At 32.0% G+C, this 21186-nt stretch overlaps 1 protein-coding gene across 2 annotated transcripts; it reads right to left on the bottom strand.

Moving 5' to 3' along the window:
- Nucleotides 1–448: 448 nt before the first annotated feature.
- LOC146526829 (tyrosine-protein phosphatase non-receptor type 61F-like) lies at nucleotides 449–21047 on the bottom strand. 2 transcript variants are annotated; one of them, XM_085205715.1, is made up of 9 exons: nucleotides 20681–21047; nucleotides 20070–20231; nucleotides 11582–11844; nucleotides 7835–8060; nucleotides 7274–7423; nucleotides 6731–6881; nucleotides 6015–6141; nucleotides 5351–5461; nucleotides 449–818 (listed from the first exon to the last, which is right to left on the bottom strand). In XM_085205715.1, exons 1-9 carry the CDS (start codon nucleotides 20750–20752, stop codon nucleotides 776–778), a joined length of 1305 nt encoding a protein of 434 aa, XP_085061841.1. In that variant the 5' UTR covers nucleotides 20753–21047; the 3' UTR covers nucleotides 449–775. The 2 variants fall into 2 exon arrangements, with proteins under 2 accessions (XP_085061841.1, XP_085061840.1); XM_085205714.1 differs by lacking the exon at nucleotides 449–818 and having other exon boundaries at nucleotides 1418–5461.
- Between the last annotated feature and the right edge of the window lie 139 nt (nucleotides 21048–21186).

Genomic DNA, 21186 nt, shown 5'->3' with positions numbered 1-21186 from the left:
GGTAAAAAGAAATTACTACAATACTATATTGATTTAGTATGAAATGTAGTTTCAAAATGTCTTCAAAATAAATAAATAATTGAAGTGAATATCGTTATCATGTTTGTTATAAAGTTGGTCAGATGAAGCTCTCTTTAAACGGTAAAATATAGTTTTATAACAAAATTTATATTCAGATTTAATATAAATCAATTCGAACCGAAATCAAATTTTGTCTATCAATCTCAATCGTAAATTTTATTTAATTTTTTTCAAAACACATAGTATTAATTTAACTGTTTACGTGCATTTTACATGCTTTACTGTACTGAATTATTCATATCAAATTCTCAAAATCTCGTCTTATTATATTCACACATTAAAATACACTACTTTGTTAAACATGAATAAAATTTACGACACTGTGAATAAATGGAGGCTATGGTTTGTTATACAAATGAATCACGCCTAAATTACTGAAAAACTATCTTTATTAGAAGTCAATTATACTATCTACGTACTTTATACGACAATAATCAACAAAGTATATAAAAAAATATATAACGAAACGAAATAATATTCTATCAAAAAATATGCAGTAAGTTTTTTTTTTTTTAAAAAAAAACACGCATCAAATTAAGTACGAAGCAAGTACTATGAAAATGTCAAAATCAAATAAAAATTAAATGTGTATTAAATCCAATACTTTCAAAAACTTAAAGACAATTCTGAAGTTATATTTTTTTCTATTCAATCTATTCAATCATCATCAATCATCAATTCTATAGGACTATCTTCATTCTTCGCGCGTTTCACTTTTTAGTACCTCCGACTTAAACCTGAAATTAATAAACTGCTGTTCAAAATCAATAACCTCATTGTTATTTTCAAATATACACTATTTGTGATGGTAATTTTGAGTTTAGGATTTGTAAAGATAAATGTTCTGTATCTACATTATGTAAAATTATTCAGTATTTTTTTTTCATTATTTTCAAGTAAGAAATGTATAATGTAAATAATTACGTGATTTTACTAAATATGGCTCAATGTTGTTACATCAAATTACTTAGAATACCACAACAAAAAAAAAAATTAAAAATGACATACCTCGACATTCATTAATCAATATAATTTAGAAAATTTTTGATATCCATAAAAGGAAAAGTGAAATGCTAATTTACACCTTTTTTATTTATTACAATAACAAAAATATTAATAATAAAATGAGTGTTTACCATTATATATCATTATAAAGCATTTTATGTACATTATATGTATATCCTCCATCCATTTCGGGGATATATTATTTTCATTTCATCCCTCTGTTAAGTAGACAAAGCGCCGCGTTGAGTTCCGCCACTCAACATTTATATTGTCTACCGTTGTATTTTCGGAACAACCATGGAAGAAGGGATAAGGAACTTCCAAACAGAAGTAAGAGAACAAATAATACGTCGTTTATTGGGTTAATAAACACAACATATGCGTAATCAACACGACACACATGCATGTGAAATATAAAGTTAACATTTTCCAATCAATTATCCATTTTAAATAATACATCTAACTATAGGACATCAAGTTTCTCGTCAAATAACTATTAGTATAAACATTTACTAAAATGTTAAACAAACATTTAATACAAAATGCAAAAATTAATCGATTGAAAAAAAATACTTATAATGTATTAAGCGTTAATTATTATTATGTGCGACGTTACAGAGATCTTATTGACTTGTTACACAATCATTAACGTTTATAAAATACATGTATATTTCAATTTTATAATCACTTAATGAATTTAAAAAATAATTATATTGTTATACATTTATAATAATTTATACCTAATTTAGTTATACGCGTGTTCGCTCATAGACAATGTGCGAAACCAATTAATTTGGTGTGTACATAATGTATACATTTTTATATAGCTTCAAACTGTATCCCGCTTATAATAGGGTGGGCAGTCACGGAGGGTACGTGACAGGTTTCCCTCCACAGGAACACTCCATTCCTCACGCGCCGTCCTATATTCGAGACACTGCGTGTTTAGTGACGCAACTTAACGCTCAGCTTTGTCTTGTTACAAGAGCGAAAAAAACATAAATAGTCAACTCCCAAAGTGGGAATCGAACCCACAACAATTGCGTTTACGGTCACACGCTGTGCTCAAATGTATACACTCTATGAAAAATATCTAATTCAGACTTCCTCCACTCCACTTATAAATATAACTTAAATATAACTTCAATAATAATCATCCACATAGATGTTTAGGAATATTTGAATAGAGTTAAAAAGAGCTACTTTTCGTTATATTCCACGCTGCGTAACATAACGCGGTGGTACAATTGTACATATTCATATACATACATATATATAATATACAGTACACTAACATATGATACGCTACACTACTTCCATTTAAGCTCATATTAACCTAAATTTGTATATTTTTTTGTAAATTACTGGTTTTCCGCATCGACGACATCGAATGTAAACATTTAATAAGTATAATAATATGATCAACGAAATTAATGACGCAAAATGATAATATTCAAATAATTAACACTAACTTCAAATGCAAAATAAAATTTATTTGTCAAATCAAAATTATTTCTAAACAGACAGGACAAAAAGTGTCCAAAAAGTTTAATTTATATAATAATTTAATGGTCACTTAGTTATTAATTTAGAATGTCTTGGCAGTCCTGGAGGCTGACTCAAGCAGTGCTGACACAACAATAAAAAAACTATTAAATCTGCTAAGTGATTTGTATAATTTTCCAAATATTCATATAAATTATACAAAATGTATAATAATAGTAATGTAAAAGTAGAAGAAACAATTCATAATTTGTTTTTAAATACAAATGCTGTTGGAACGTTCGTGAGAATCGACTATCGCCGTTTAATTTTATAATTAAATATAAATGACAAAATGACATAAGATCAGTAATTGACATGATATAAAGGTGGGCAGTTCTAATATACTTTCCTTTCAATAACAAAATAGTTAAAAAGAAACATATTTATTGCAACTTAAAATAAATATTATTCAGCAGGCGTTTTTTTTTGCAAAAATCAGACGGAATATTTTAGTCTTCACTTTCCAAGATTATTAAAGATCATTGTGTAATAAATTAGAATCAAATAAAAAAAAATGAAAAAAAAAATGCATTTAACATACAGCATACTGTGCTGTTAACGACCACGCCTCCCATTACAATATATATATATAAATATATAAAAAGAAATAATCTAAATGCTAAACATTCCTATCCCTACAAGTTGCCTCCATGTTAACAAACGAGTCTCCATGTTTGAACAATAATAGAACAAAGTCATATATATATATATAATGACTTTGTTCTATTAGTTAGTTTACAAGTCTATTAACTAAATAAACAGCTACACGACAAAGTCGACAAATCAATAAACAAATAAAGAAATATATCGTCGAATGAATGATTCAGTGTCAAAATTGTCAAGTGAATGAAACAATGAATGAATTAATGAATATAATATATAGAATGAATATAATGAATATAATAGAATATAATATGACAGTACTCTACATAATCTAGCCGACACTGTAAATACACTTTAGAAAGCTCTATAATACACACAATTATATAGTGGAATGATTGATATGAAAACCATTTAACTTTTGAAGTATAATATTTTTTCAATTACCGTCATAACATATACGTTATAATATATATTATATTATATAATAATATAATATATAATATATATTATATTATATAATATATAATAAAACACTAAAAATATATTGTCTGTGCTTTTAGTATTTTTAGTAATGAAGTTGTGACTAATCGCAGATGATGCAGTGCTCATTGCATCATCAGAATGCTAGTTGCAGGCATTGGTCAACAGTCTGAAAGAAGGGTGTGAAAATAATGATCTAAGCCTGAATTTGATTAAGACAAAAGTTCTGGTATTTGAAAGAAATGAAGAGAGGACGAAATGTAATGTCAGTATGAATGGTAAGACATTAGAACAAGTGAATTTGGGAAGCATGTTCAGTAGAGACGGAAGATACGAGATGGATGTGGAAAGGCGTATTGCTACCGGTAACAGAGATACACAGAATGGCAGGGACTAGCGAGGATATCACGGTGAGAATGAAGAAGAACGTGCTCAGCTAAGAAGCTAGCGAAGCTAGCGAAGCAAAAAAGATTTGTGATGGAAAAGTGAGTGGTAAGATAGGTAAGGGGAGACCTCGGTTGACCTTCGAAAACACAGTATCGGAGATACTGGAGAAGGTCACGTAAAAAGCATGAGGACCCCCCGAAGGACATGTATGAAGAGCTTGATGACAGTGGACGAGGCAAAAGAGATATGTAGCGTTTGGCGCTCTGTTCTCTCTGACTACGCCGCTACGGATAAAGCGTGAAGTTAAGTTAAGTGTTTAAGTAACAAATCGCTGCCTCTATGTGAAACATTGAGAGAAAATCCATTTATGGGCAACATTAATTGAAAAAATTGAATTTTGTCGGTTTGTCTCTTTCTCTGTGCGTTTTTGTATGTAATCTCAGAAACTAAATGCAGTATATTTATTGGATTTATTATGCAATATATTTTGATAAGCTTCCGTTAATATTTATTTTAAAAAGTTATATCCATATAAAATATTTTGTTCGACAAAATTGTTACAAAATAATTGTTTAATTGCTTTGGCTGAAACTTAAATCATCAATGTAAGGATATCTTTAAAATGATAATGTTATTAGAAGACAAGAGTAATTCAAATTAGTAAATAAATAATTGTAGTTTGTAGGGGTATTGCACAAGCATTAATATTATTTATAAAGATCAATTGTAAACACGCTATATCAGCGCCCTAAGTTTATCCGCTACAAATGCAATTGTGAAATGATTTTCCACTATTGTTTTGTAGCATATAGATAACCAAATTAAATATACAATAAAAGAGTTTAATGTGAAGTCTCGTATTATTAATATCGCCATAATACCTGTAGCCACCACCTGTGTACGGGCAAAGTAGCGAGCGGGTCGCTAGTTTATATTTAAGTTAATATTTTATATAATATTTTAGTGTACGTTTAATATTTAACGTAAAGGTAATGTATGTATATATTTTATGTTCGACATAGATGTAAATAACAATGCCGGCCAGTATCAAGTCGAAGCGAGTCGCTTATATAGTGGTATACAACATACATGTTAATATTTAATAAGTAAACAGGGTATAAATGTTGTATATGTGTGTGTGTGTGTGTGTGTGTGTGTGTGTTTGTGTGTTTAATGTTTGACGTAGGTGTAAATAACAATGCCGGCCAGTATAAAGCCGAAGGTGATGGTAAGTGGCTTGTATAGTGACCTCTTGAGGGCGTGCCATCGTTCTGCGTCGCGGGCTCGCTTCTTCATACTGGACACACGGTCGGCGAGGTCGCGGGTACGACGCCGCCGCAATGTAGTTTCATTGTTTGAACTGAAAAACATATAGTAAATACATATTATATTAATAATTTGATTATTGAATTATTAATACATTCAAGGAGTGATGACGCGTAGAGGCAACAGTCACGTTAAGTCTAAAAAAAGCTTTAAACTTATTGAGAAAACGTATAAAATGTTGAATATGTTAACAATATAAATATCATTTTCTATTGACAAATATTCATTCTAAGCGATAATCTTTAGATCCTAAAAAGTATAAAAAGAAGTACAACGTCCTGACTATAGACGCGAAGATTGTGAGTTCGATTCCCACTCTAGAGAAATAATTATTTTTATTTCGTTGTTCTAGTAAAATTACAAGGCGCGACGTTGACTTCCGTCCAAAAATAATTTCTCCACTTAGCTAGATAAAAACGTAATGCTGAGTGGACAGAGCGCTTTGACGGTGAACGTGAAGCGCATGTTCGAGACCCGAATATTCAAATCTTAATACAATTTCTAAAACATTTATCTATCCCCAGTGGAGAATAACATTGAAGAAAGCAACGAATTTCCAAACTGCCTATTTCTTATAAAACACATACCTGTCAGCATTAGCCGGCTCCTCGTCTTCATCGTCAGTTGAGGACAACGATGTTGGGGTATTTCGTGCTGGCGGCGTCGGCGGGTCCTCGTCTGAGCTGGAGCTCTCTTGCGCATAGTTTAAGTTACCTGGGGAATAAATATTATATGTAGTAATTATTTTCTTTGTAGGCCGCCGTGGCGTAGTGGCACAACCGTGTGACGGTAAACGCGGTGGTTGTGGGTTCGATTCTCAGTCGGGGGAATGAATTATTTAATATTCTTATTTTCTTCCTTTGGTAAATGGGCAAAGCGTTGAGTTCCGCCACTCAACCGGTAATTTCACGCGAATTCGGCGGTGTGCTGTATACGGGATATCTTCTTCTTCTTCCTGGCATTATTCCCAGGGTCTGCCTTCCTACTCAACCTACTCCACTGTATACGATATATACAGAATGAAAAATTTTTTTTTGTCTTCTATAGTCCATTCATCCCACTGTATTTGCGGTCCCAGTTATCACGAGCAATTTGTCATACACAACTCTTATTTATATCTATTTGACCACGCGGGTAAAGCCTGTTGGCTTCATAAAAGGATAGGATGGGAAAAGGATATAAAAGGATATAAAGGATGGGATAGGATATAAAAGTTACTTTAATCTTTGCTATAATATAAAAGTAAGCATAAGCGTGCAAAGCCGTATTTGGGTCGCTAGTACATATATAAAACGTTCTGTACCAAGTGAGGCGCTAGTGGGTATAGCGGGGAGGGGCCTCGCGGGGGCGCGGGTGAGGCTCTCAGCGCGGGGTGGTGGCGGTGGGGCCTCTTCCTCGGGGGCCTCATCTGCCACGGTCGAGTATATGCTCTCTTCCAGCTTGCCATCGTCCTTCTGGTGTAAGTAACACATGTATATAAAACTCCTTTTTACTAAACAACTGACAGACATTGCAATTGCAGTGTTAAGGGAGGATTTGCCGAAATTTGATGAAAAAATAAGATGAAAAAACTTAAAAGACTATGCAAAACAAGTTGCTTGATGTCCAATATACATATGTTTTTGTTTGTATAATCTTTAACTTGGTAGAAAAAGTATTATTGACATAAACTATAACAGAGTGATGAAATAAAATTGATGTACGCTATGAATGACGTTAATTTAGAAGAACAAATGTTTTTTAAATATTAATTAAAATTATACAAATAACGACATTTCATCAAGAATGACAAACAAAAATTTTACACTAAGAATATATAAAAAATATATAAAAAACATATACTCACGAAATTGGGATCAAATCGTTTAGAACCAGTTATGATGGCCTGGTATGAGAAGCGTAGTTGGTCTGGCGTTTGTATGAGGCCCATACGATCTTTGCGCATCTCTAGTAGAATCTGCTGGATGTTCACACTTCCCAAACCTTCCTTCTCGATCTGAAATCATGTATAAGTTAGGTCCATTATACTTAAAAACCAATAAAGTATTTGAGATTAGTATATTTTAGTATTTTAATTATAATTATTGAGAAACAGAACCCAACGTTTAGTCTAACCTACATTGAGAAAAAATTTTTTTTTTTATAAATAGCATTCTATCGAGTGGCGCTAGAACCCACAATCATCGTATGTTAAGTCAATAATTTCACAATAGTACCTACAATGAAAACGTCTCATCTTATTTCTACAATTTCAAATCTTTGTAAAAAGCAAAATTTATAGTATACAACCAAAAAGGAAGTGTATCGTGTTTTTCTTTTCTAGAAAAAGATAAATCATTTGTCGTAAACAAACATCAAACGAAAATTTCTCTAAACAAATTCATTAAGAAAAGAAAAAACAACTTACAATAACAAGACAAGAGTCAACCAAGCAGAACGTTCCAGATCTTCCGATCCCAGCACTGCAATGTACAATCGGCGGCCCTACGTCAGGGTCTAAGGCGCCGGAGGAACGTACTTTCTTCAGGAACTCGAGGAACGCCACAGGGGAAGTGGGCACTCCGAAATCTGGCCACGTAGTGTAGTGGAACTGTACTACTTCGCGACTCTCTGAGCTCACCATATCGAAGATTCTAGAAGAGATCGATTTTTTCAGGTTTAGCACATATTAATATGAATGATTTTTTTACTATTTTGGGAAATTGATAGAAAAATATACAATATATTTGAGACACAATCAAAAGCGATATAATTACAAGCATTTTTAAAATAATTACTACTAAAATATTTTCTTTAAAGATGACGCAATTTTTATGTTTTTTATTATGATTTAAACTGGAAAGTAAATGTATATCATAATTTTTTCAGCTTCACTCTGTCTCTCGTATATATCATTCGAGAGATAGCAGGCTAGGCAGAGAGAGCCTAGTGGTAAGACACCGTTCCGTTCTCCATTTTCCGCCGAATTCTGTAGGCACTGCGTGTTGAGTGGCGGAATTTAACTCATTTAAATATTTCATTTCCTCGAATGGGAATCGAACCCACAAGCGTTGCGTTTACAGACACACGCTTGTGCCTGTGCGCCACGACTGAAGTCAAAAAACCAACTAACATATTAATAATAATGATAATCGTGTTTTTGTATACACAATAAATATGATAAAAATATTTTTTCAAGAACGAGCCTCTTATAACGAAAATCAATATACAGACTTAATATTTGAATAGAAGCTTTTGAAGTTTCGGCTACAATAATACTTATAAATATTTTTGTTATTCACTTCGCTGTAAAAAAATCTTAAAGAAAATGTTACTTTCGCAATAAAATAAATTATTATAAAGCTCGCTGTAACTTGCAGTTTTGCATCCTGCGCATAGCAGGGTAGGCAGAGGGTACCTAGTGCTAAGACACTCCGTTCCCCACTTTCCGCTGAATTTTTCCAGGTATTGCGTTTTAAGTGACGGAACTTAACGTCGGGCTCTTGCCTTGTTGCCAGAGCGGAGACATTCCGCCATCACCATCATCATCATGTTAAATGGTAGAACATCATCATCATCATGTTGAATGGTAGAACTCTACTAAGCAATGTCCCTTACTAGAGTAGATATATAAAAAAAAATATAATACTTTCCTCGACTGGGAATCGACCCACCGCGCTAAATGGCATTGGGAAGCAGAAAACTAGTGACACTTTATTCTATTCTTCGGTGTCCACCTATTTTAGGAACGCACTAACTATTACACAGGTGTACGTGCTGCATTGCGAAATCAGGAGGAAATCGAACCCACATTTCCTAATTGCACGATGATGGCGTCATGTAAAATATATTCCGCCTTACTGGTATATCAACCGCCAGCGTTAATGTAAAAGCTTAGCAAGAGAATTGAAAAGAGGGTAAAATATGAGAATAAAATACATGTAAAATTTTATCTTTTATAGTGTAAAAGTTTACTGAGATTAAATTTAAAGAAACTTCATACTTAGGACAGACAAATGGGAAATTTAAAATGTTACACGTTTCGCTTTCCGGCTTATCCCGCATGTCACGGTGGGCGGAGACAACCTAGTGTTAACACTATCACTCCTTTCTTATCTATCCAATAGGATTTAAGACATTGCTCGTGATATGGCGGCCCTATTAGAACAGGAAAAATGAAAATTTATTTCTACGAGTGGAAATCGAACCCACAAACATTTTGTTGACACTCAGGCCAATTCCTTATACGAAAGTTAAAGAAAAAACACAAATAATAATAATTTAAATGGAATTACATTTAGGTAATATTTAGTAGTATTACAAAAATCGAATAATTTTACACTCTGTTCTAATTACCTAGTGTTAAGACACTCTGTTCCCATTTAGACACTTCCGCTTCCCACTTTCCGCGGTTGAATTTTGCCTCCTTACCAGAGCGGTAAAGTGACAATTATAATATTTCTTTTTCCTGATTGGGAAACGAACTCACAACCGTCGCCTTTGCAGTCTGACGCTTGACGCTTTTACCCCCACGGCAGCGCGACATGCTATATTCTTAGCTGATTATTGTTTTGAAATGACAAAATAATCATTGTAATACAATGTCATAGTCGTATGTAATGTATCTCCTCCAATATTCGGGTGGTCACTAGAGATGTTCGCAAATCAAATTGCAAATGTATGCAATTTAATTTAGTTTTAACCCCTTGCGGCATACAGAGGCGTAGAGGCATATATGTATGCCATTTTATTTACCAAGTTTATATATAAATGTGTCGCAATATCTCATTGAAATTTAATGTAGATTATTAAAATGCAGTACAGTACTTTTGACATTAAGAAAAAATCAAAAAGAGCAAAAGTTTTCTCTAACTCTGATTAATCTTTAATATTTGTATTAAAATTTGTAAATAATGTCAAGTAAAAATTGTATGACACATAAATGGTTAGGATGAATAAGTCATAGAATCATAGAATTTTATCTTTGGCTGACTGCGTTGATTTTCTAGGTGCGGCATTATCTTTACAGCTTTCGCTTTAAAATAATTATACATTAAAATTCGGTAAGAACAAATTATTATAATATCACAAAAAAATCGCCTCGCAGCCTTATAGAATAATAAGATAGCAATATGAACGAAGCATTCTTGTTGGGCCCTATTGTAATTTCATTAATAGAGCTCAATTAAAATTGCTTTTAATAAACTCGCAAGAGCAATATAGCTAAAGCACATGGAAACATGAATATAAGCGTTTCGATTAGACATATTAACCGCTAGTTAATGGATTCTTGTTAGGGTGATTTTCTTTTTTGATAATTTTTCCATAGTGCCAAGTTCAGTAAGTTTACAATACTTCACGCTGTTTCCCACAAACACAGCAGGGTAGCCAGAGGTAATCTAGTGTTGAAACATTCCGTTCTGTACTTTTCGCCAAATTCTGGAAGCATTTGTATTGAGTGGTGGAACTCAACGCTGCGCCTTGCCTCGACACCAGAGCGAAGAAATGAAAATATAAATTTAAATATATATTTCATTTCCTTGGGTGAGGATCGAACCCACAAACAATTGCGTTTAGAGTAACACTTTGTGCCCCTGGGCCACGACTGGCCTCAAGTTCACGATACTATTACTAAATTCTTTTATGAATTGATAATATTTTAGATTAATAGAATAATTAATGTATGTCAACACATTATATGGTTATATACAAGTGCAACTATACAGATATTTTGCCGGGGCAGCAGAAATCAAGGTTTTGCATTTTCGGTCAAAAGAATCACGAGGTACGGCATTCAATAATTGGCTTCCGGGAAACCTTCGTTCTGTGCATGTTGTGCGCAATAATAAATACCTACGTTCGCTCTAAGCGCGCCGTATTGAAGACTTACTGTGACATACTTATATGAAATATTTTTCGCAGTATGCCAGGTGACACGATTTCACAATTACGCCAGCTGAAATTCCTCGAACTTTAACAAAAGAATATCTTGAATAACATAATTAATAAGCAAAATTGTTAATAACACACTAACACTATATGGATATTAATCTGAAATAAATATTTTTTATTTAATTTTTTTTTTAATATCGAGTTGAAGTGTTGCTCGAAAGCTCTTCTATTGAAAAAAATCTGTTTAGATAAATATTTTATAGCGTCTATAGTGAAAACTAACCTGAAAACTCTGGTTGTATAGTAACTGCAGTCTTCCTCGCTGATCTGCTCGACGGACAGTTGAACATCGGAGAGAACAAATTTTTCGTCTTCGCCAATGCCATGTGGCCAGTACCAGTGACATTTAATTTCGTTCTTCTCAATTATCTTGTTGAGCATAAGAATAGCCCGGCTGTTCTGCTCCCACACCATCAACCAGAAATGGGGCACAGTGAAAGCGAGCGGTCCTTGTGTCAGAATATACTTTCGATTAGCACGGTCCATCTAGAAATGGAAATGGTAACAATGTCACCTCAAATAACATTCTACATACAGTGTATCATACAGGCCTTAGAGCTAAATTTTATAACAATCGGAGTTTGTGAGTTGGATTCCTGAAAAATAAATTGTTGCGTGATAATCACGTTTTTGTTGTCTACTATAGACGTTTTTATTCAAATTGGAAGTTAAATTCTAATAACAAATGCATCAATTCAAGGGACAGCACAAACTGTATATTGAATGAAATAGAATAAAACGTCAACTCAAACTAGAGATTTGTCAGTTTCAATTAAGAGCAAGGGGAGTTTTCCTCACTCCAAACCCACCCGTCGGTGACCATTCAGTTGAAGCACTAATTCAATTTCAGTTACACAATTCTCTCGGTCGTTATATCTAACCGTATTAATCCGTTTCCAAGGAAATGCTATACTGAGACCCAACCTTTCTAATATATTAAAGTAAGACATTCCTGGGAAATTAAAATGTGTGTATATGAACAAACATTATGTATTAAAACTTTGATATTATTTCTTCTCCCATGACTATCAGTGGGATAAAAACTTCTACTGTTGAAGAGTTGCAGAACATTTCACAAAGCAACATCCAAGAATGGGCCCCACTTCAAAATCAGTTGCAGGAAGTCATTAGGGCCAGAGAAGGAAACAAACATTAATAATTCAATAATATAAAACTTTAAATCATCTTTTTTAAATTAACATCTCGTAAAATTGTATCATTTGCAACTGCATATCTAAATGTTATATTTAAAAATAAAATGATTCTTCAACCTACTCAAGTATATGTTTTTTTTTGTAATGGTTCACCCGATTTAGCGATTATAGCAAAATTAATTGAATTGAAAAACTAAAAAAATTTAGGTACATTAAACATTTTATTTTCCACACATAATCCACTTAAAGTCGTGATTAGCCTTGAAAGAGCAATTATTATAATTAATTACTTTAATATATTTTTTATTGAATCAGTTATTTCATAACATTACAAAGATAACACCATAAAAACTAATTTCTTCATCTTACGTCACTAACTTCACGCTGTATCCCCCACACAACTAAGTTAGGCAAAAGGAACGCTCAGTTCCCCACTTTCCACCGAATTTTGGAGGCATTGCATGATGAGTGATTTAGTATAACATTATACTTTAAAATAACTTAATAAAACGGCGAATGTGGTATGTAAAAAGATAAATTTGAGGTGTAGCATTGCGAATTTTATGTGTAAATTTAATTTCTAGTAAATTTGGAGTAAAAATACTTATATAAGAACTTATTTTTTTAAATAATGAAGATAATAAAATATTTTTTATTTTTTGTATTATTATAATTATTTAAGGTCAGTGCACAAAATGTAACTGTAGATGCGACTGCTCTTGAGTTCGATCCCCACTCGAGGAAATGAAATATTTATTTATTTTTTTATTTTCATTTCTTCGCTCTGGTGTCGAGGCTAAACGCAGCGTTGAGTTCCGCCAATCAACACGAAATGCTTCCAGAATTTGGCAGTAAGTGGGGGTCGGACAGGTCTTAATACTAGGTTCCCTTTGCCTACCCTGCTGTGTGAAGTATACAGCGTGGTGATGATTTTTTTTTATCTATAAAATATTTTTAAACAAATTAACTTTCTGTCTATTTATTTCTATTGTTTGTAGGTACTCTAAATAAGAGAAAGATCAATATCTTAAAAGGTGCCCTTGACATACTATATAGTATGTGAAAATAAAAATGGCAAAATAATTTTCCAATACTGAAATATATTAAACAATGAATTGAAGAACTGTCTCAAGAGGGTCTCAGAAAATTCTATTATCTTATGTTCGTACCTTCACAAATTTTTATAAGCCAATTTTCAAAATAAATAATTAATTAAGTTAATTATTGAAGACAATTAAGCTATACAAAGAAAATTTATCGTCTTCAAAAGATTACTGGATGATTTTAAGCCACCCAAAAAGTATTATCAATAATATTTTTAAGCCATAAGTATTTATTTTTTTTAAAGAGATCAGAATTTTCTGTAGTGGAAATTTGTGAAAATTTCCGTACAGATACTATTTATAGTGGCTCAGCTAAGGCTCAGCGATCAGAGCGATAGACTTAGAGAGATTAAATTTACACGTAATACACACGAAAATACGTGTTCAAAACAATAATTTTGGAGTTGAATCACTGCATTCTAACTTTAAAACTAACAAATGTATATTATATTCTAATATCAAAGCCTGCCAATGCAACGTTCATATCGTTTGTCACAATACAGCACAACATTGAGCTATAAATAGAAACACTCTATTAGTCATAAAGGTTATAAGGCTTTATCCCTAAAAGAGTTTCAAGTTAGTTTAAAGTGAACTTTTCATATAACTATTATCTGAGATTAATTGTATTAAAGGTTAAAAAAATCAAAGCTATCGATCTAGATTTAATTTTCTATCTATACAATTACTAATATTATAAAGTTGAAGAGCTTGTTTGGCTGAACACGCTAATATCTAGAATGACGAAAGACACCACGGTCTATTGTGTCATGTTGTAACTATTGTGTCATGGTGTATCGGGCAGTTATAACGTGTCATGTGACATACACAACTGTTAGTTATGTTCACTTTTTTTCTTTCATTAAACTTTTGAGACAACATCTAATAGCTAGTATAAACTATATGCTTGAGCATTTCCGACACATTGCAGTATCGACCGGAAATGCCAAGTGACCAATCACTATGTACTATATTTATTGTTCACGAAAATAGTTTTTGGGTAGTTGATATACCTCATCAAAGAAGACATGTAGTTTAAATATAAACATATCTTTCTATGGGATTTAGCTAGATATGAAAATAGCTAAACAATAGAAAAAAATAAAGGCCATCGTGGCGCAGCGGCACAAGGGTGTGAGTGTAACGCGACGGTTGTGGGTTCAATCGCCACTCGTTAAAGTGAAATATTTATTTACGTTTATATTTCCATTTCCTCGCTCTGGTGTCGAGGCAAAGTGGGGTGTTGAGTTCTGCCACTCAACACGTAATGCCTCCAGAATTCGGCAGAAAGTGGGGAACGGAGTGTCTTAACACGGCGCGGGTTCAAATCCCGTTACGTTCAAATTTTTATACGTTTTCTAAATTAGTATTTTAATAAAATTTAAGCACATGAGATATATTACGAAAAATGCTACACAATTTAAATATTTTATTAAAACCCATCAGCGGCTTACAATTAGCGAGCGACAAGCTAACGAGGCATGAGCAAAGCGGGGGCGGGCCACTAGTTGTAATAGTATATTATACACGATATTTACAACGGTAGGTATATAGAGATTCGTTGATAATACAATTTATCCTGTAGCTAGTTGCATACGTTATTTGACCGTTTCTATTAAATCTAGACCTCATAAAGCTTTAAAAATAGAATTTTTCACATACAATTTAATGAAAAGGTAATCTTCTAAAATTTCATCGAGAGGATTAAATGTTTGTTTTAATTACGACTAGGGATTGAGGCAGAGGATGAAGGCTTCATTTTAAAAATTGGTGTGCACTTTTTATTAGGATTAATTTTTTAATGTAAATATTATTTAGGTATATTTATTATTTACAGAAACATATTTACGCAATGTGCTTAAGCTGCGTTCCCCGATGAATCGCAATTAAGAGTTTTCGGGTCATGAAACTAGCCATTTTTATTGTCAGGGGCGGAGGCGAGATTTTCAAATATTTTAAAGCAACGGTTACTTTAAAGTAATAAATATTATATATCATATAATTTACTAATTGCATACTGCCTTTAAGTCTATATCACGGTTTAATACGTTTGAGTCAGGGTTAAAGTTATTAACGTTTTATACGTGGAATTGAAAATAGTTAATTAATTAGCATCCAATCAATTTTCTAAGTAAAGAGTTTTTCAAATTCATTAAAACTTCTAAGTAAGTGTTGTTTCTGAGAATGCTCGTATTTTCCATCAAAAACATTAATTTGCGTTCGTTAGAATTTTATAAATAACGATACAATATGCATTTGACGTACAATTTTTCTTTGCTTCGCGATGTATCCCTTCTTTACGCGGCAGAGGGAACCTAGTGTTAAGAAATCCCGCCCCCCCCACTTTGCGCCAATTTTCGGACGCATTGTACGTTAAGTGGCGGAACTCTACGCCGCAAAATATATTGTGTCATACAATTATTATAAAATAATCTCAGACACTCCCCCCTTTCACGTTGTAACGTTTAGAAACACAACGAAAACGTTAACAATCATTTACTTTGATATATTCCTATGCAAAAACATAACAAGAAAGTGAGACTAGTGCGCCCGGGTGACGGACAGAACGCATTAGTTGATTGCATGAGCGACCTCGACTGCGAGCCGTGCATGCTCGACGCCCGCGACGCCGTTTGGCATTGAATGCATTCGGATATGAGTTTGTCAAGTCAAGACTTTTTAAAGTATTGCATGAGACAAATTAACATGGTCACGTAGAATCAGAAAAGACAATAGTAATAATAGCAAAACAGAAATTTTAAAATATAGTGATAAATTTTAATAATAAATAGGACACACAAATTATCTTTTAATAAATTATTTTAACATATTGTTTTATATATTTTTTTATTTATTCATATACATTTTGAATGGAAAGAATTTTTCTATTCAATAATGCGGCAAATGTGAGCGTGTAAAGCAATGCATCAAACACACACTGGCTGAACCATTTTAACTACATCTAAACATCATATATATAATGGAGCATATCCTCGTCGACAGTTAACAGTTCCATTCAAAATGTGTATATATATTAAGGCAACCACTGCATCGCTTCATATCATGATTCATGAATGTAGCTACAAATAATGATTATATTTTAAAATTGAAAATTTTGTACGTATAAAGTATAAAATAAATTAATCATTTTAAAATTGTATATAAATTATTATTATGATTGACATATTCGTAGATAATTCTACATATTTAGTCAAATCTCGGAGTTAAATACTTAGTATTTTTGAAATAATTCCACTTGATATTTCACGCCAATTTTCAGGATAGTCACTAATAAAATTTTTTTTTTTTAGTTTTACGCTGTTTGTCGCACGTAGCAGAGAGAGACAAGCGTTAAGACACCCCGCTTCGCACTTTCTGCCAAATTCTGAATGAATTCTTTTTATTTACTTTTCCCATCCGTGTGATTTTCCACAAAATTCGTGGAAAATAAACAATGCTTCATAAGCCGAACCAACTAGGTACAATAACTGTATTAGTATTCATTAATAAACACGTATATCAATCACCAAATTAGCTTTCATTACTTCTTTGATATTATTATTAAAATCATAATATTTAAAATATTTGTATACATGTTTAAATTAAATGAAAATGTTTAAACAAAAATGTATTCTACATTTTCCACTACCAAGCGGCGTAGTTAAACGGAAAAGAAGCGAGAAACATAAATTACAGTTCGCAAGCAACTTTGTGTAAAGCTTTCTTGACACCTAGAATGGCACGAATAAGTTCATGTTTTAAGTAAACACGAGCTTTCGTGCCTTATATTTTATGACGTTTATACGGCTAGTGATAGTGAGGGTGTTTTCTACAATGTTGCATTCTTTGGAAATACGTGTTTGATAAATGTTATAGAATTAGACCGCTAATATTTTACGTATATATATATATATATATTTCTAGCTGCACGCTGTATCCCGCGCACAGCAGGATAGGCGGAGGGTGTTAAGACATTCCATTCCCCACTTTCCGCTGTGCCAAAGCGAATGATATAAATGTTAGTGCTAAGCCTGTCACATGTCCAACCCGTCACTGGTGATGGACCGTAACAACCTTTTTAGCCGTAACCGCATCATTTTAATTCATAAAAATTTAAAGTGATGACTACTGACAAAATTTTTAAAACATTGTCACTTTTGATGCTTAATTGCAAAAAAAATTTAGAAGATCGTACATAAATATCATTTCAATTATTACTTAACATCTCAACAGGCATTGCCTTAAGAGTTCGGCGAAAAGTGATAAAAAGAAGTGTCTGAATGGAGACTCTCCGGACACTCCGGTCTTAACACTAGGTTTCCTCTGTCTACCTTGCTATGTGCGGGATACAGCTGGTCTGCTATATTAAAAATATATATATATCGTAGTCTTGATCTTTAAAGTAAATATTATCAAAACTCAGAATAATGTAAAAATTATTAGATAAATGTGTCTTTTAATTATTATTATTACTATATCGGGATCGGATGATTTTATTACTTGTGGAACACAAAAAAATTGCAGAGCTACACTTGACAAGTTAGTATCGATGTAGCTACAACGCATGCACTTGAAAATCTAATAATCTTCCTCCAGAATGTCACAAGAATGAGTATACATTTATTTATTTTTCAGTTTCGATGAATTATTTTAAAAATTTGATTAATTATTGAAATTATAATTATACAATCTAAATATTTAATCGAAATTTTACTTGGATTGTAGTACAATTCAAGGAAATACTCAACAATACATCATCTAATATATCATAAATATGCTATTGTATACTTTTGCGTTAGAAAATGGGAAATCCCCTCAAAAATTACGAATAGTGTAAATTTAATTTATAATATGATTATTATAATTTACACTAAAATGTTTGATGTGCTAATAATTTAAAAATAATCATTTCAAATACAAATGAAATTGGAACATCCGCTATGATTTTCATATAAAATGCAGTTTTATATGAAACGCTTATCTTTTTGCAACAATGTTGTGGATCAATTAGTACGTGCCTATACAAGATCTCTATGGTTTTATATACCACTCAATGGACTATTTGTTTTTGTAATTGTTTTATCGGTCCGGTTCCAACAAAGTGAGGCGTAAGCTTCCGTCAACAAATCCGGAATATCAATACAGTGATGGAAAAGAGGAAGCGAATTGATTTATCTCTATAGTAATAATTATTTTAAACAATATTTTTACTTGGATACATGTTTTACTCGCACAATAACATATAGAATATATAGCATTTCCAAAAGATATTATGTATTGAAATAGTAATGAAAAACAATATGTAAAATTCTGTGGCCAGTTGAGTAGTGTTACTCAATAAAATTATTTAACAATTATTTTATCTTCTTAACTCATCTTAACTTATCTCTAATTAAATAAAGTCCTTATTGAAAAACTTCGTCTTTAGAGATAATTATACTTCTAAAACTTTAATCACTTGCACTTGAAGTAAATAAAATATGAGGTTTCAGAGAAACCCAAATTTTTGTCTCAAACGGTATCTTATTAGATTTTTATATTAAACAGAAGATAATAGGTAAAACAGAAGTTTTAGCTACATTTAGAGGTTTAAAAAAATGTGTTTAAATAATATTCAACTGTGTTTATACAAACTTAAATTGACAAAGCACTGGTCATGATAACAACCATTGAGAAGTTTTTTATGTTAATTACGAGGACAAAGACTTTGATCCAAATAGTACTTAGTATATAAAATAAATCAGCTTCATGCTGTACCCTACACACAGAGCAGAATAGGCACATTGAAACTAATGTTAGGTCACTCTTTCCACTGTCTGGTGAATTCTGGAGGTAAGGCATGTTGAGTGGCAGAACTAAATGCTGTGCTTTGCCTCTTCGCCATAGCGAATAAAATAAAATATAAATTTAAAGTACTTTTAAGCTATACTTATTTATAATAATATTTACTAGTAGCTTCATATAAGTATGGTATCCCTTTTTCACACAACATCACAATTATTCTAAATTAGGTTTTGTATAAAAATATAATAATTTTACCATATTACACGTTGTATATATATATATATATATATATATATATATATATATATAGTAGATGGAATCTAGTATTAAGATTTTGTTCCTCACTATCAGCCTAATTTTAAGACATTGCCTTTTCATTTTATATGGTATTATTCAATGTGCCACACCTTGTATTCTTTGAAGAGTAAGGAAATGAGCAGAATTCATTCCCTCAAGTGATAACAGAACCCGCAACTGCTGTATTTACAGTAGGCCACTGTACTGCAACAGCTTAAGCACATAATTATTACTATGCCTATTACTATGTTGCATTAATGCAATTGTAATATCATCATACAAGTAACAAGTAACAATAATTTAAGATATTACTGATAATGTATTTAATTTTTTTTAAAACTTATTTTTACTAACTATAATAACTAATACTTACCGTCACAAGATTAGCATTGATGTAATCACGTTCACATCTCTTTAGGATAACTCTGCTGTGGTCATATGGATTTACATCCCTATAGCGGTTCAGTGGTTTGTTCTGGGGCTTCTTTGCTTCTAAGCAAGTATATTTGTAGGCTTGACACTCTCGTCCAATTTTCTATAAATGAAATTACTATTTATTCGTCTAATCTAAAATTCGCAATTAGTAATTATTTTTACAAATTTATTAAACAAGTTTTTATAAATAGATTCTAAAACAAGTTTTTAAAGATATGATTCTAAGCAAATGCATTAAATATAGGATGAAAACGGATACTTTATACTAAATACGCCAAAAACTTATTGAATGCTTATATTTCAAAATAAAACTAAAAAAATTGTCGTTTTCCAAATACCCTTCTATTTTTAAATACTTTTAAAATAAACATGTAGGTAATGTAACGCATAACAAATATTTCGAAAATATTTTTGCTATTACTACGACGGACACAAACAATTTTTTTTTTTCACATAATTACTGATGTTGTTTTTCTTGTTATGAACTTAGTTACTCTTGCGTGGCAAAATACAACGTAAACCAACGCGTCATACATGCGCAAAACTCACCTGGTAGATGATCGGCCAAGCGTTTCTATTCGCAATGTCCATATATTCTGCTTCAATATTATTTGAACTCATTTTGCTACCGTTTATAAGTCAACTATATCATTTCAAACAACTCTTACGAACAAAGTATTTAACTACAGCCGTCAGCCGGATGCCGCAAAACTCGCGGGTTTGGTTTTAAATTCTGATTTAACTAACGGTGGACGCTCTAATTTATATAAATTCTGACTACGACTTAAAGAAGTCAGATCTAATATGAATACGCGGGACATGAACTGTAAACTAATCTAAACCGAAAACTTCGTCGTATTATGCAGCCTTCCGTCCGAACAGAGTGGATGCACCGCTTCTGTCTAATTTTCTTTTTTTTTACCTTGCCATATCTAACCACTGTGGTTGTTATAGTAGAATTTTATTAATATATGGTATAGAAATATATACTTATTTAACTCTAAATTATAATTTAAAATATTAAATTTTTATTTGTTATTTTATAGTAGTTACAT

The sequence above is a fragment of the Heliconius melpomene genome, chromosome 21 (assembly GCF_056956725.1).
Source record: "Heliconius melpomene rosina isolate 202511_hmr_F chromosome 21, ASM5695672v1, whole genome shotgun sequence".
In the NCBI taxonomy this organism is placed as follows: Eukaryota; Metazoa; Arthropoda; class Insecta; order Lepidoptera; family Nymphalidae; genus Heliconius; species Heliconius melpomene.
This window is presented reverse-complemented; position numbering and strand designations above follow the sequence as displayed.

Bases quoted from the DNA above. Each gene is read 5' to 3' on its own strand.
- LOC146526829 (XM_085205714.1), bottom strand. From the start codon at position 20,752: ATGAGTTCAAATAATATTGAAGCAGAATATATGGACATTGCGAATAGA. The intron at 8,061-11,581 runs GTTAGTTTTCAC...GATCTCTTCTAG, and splicing joins TATACAACCAGAGTTTTCAG to AATCTTCGATATGGTGAGCT. The intron at 7,424-7,834 runs GTAAGTTGTTTT...ACATGATTTCAG, and splicing joins TTGACTCTTGTCTTGTTATT to ATCGAGAAGGAAGGTTTGGG.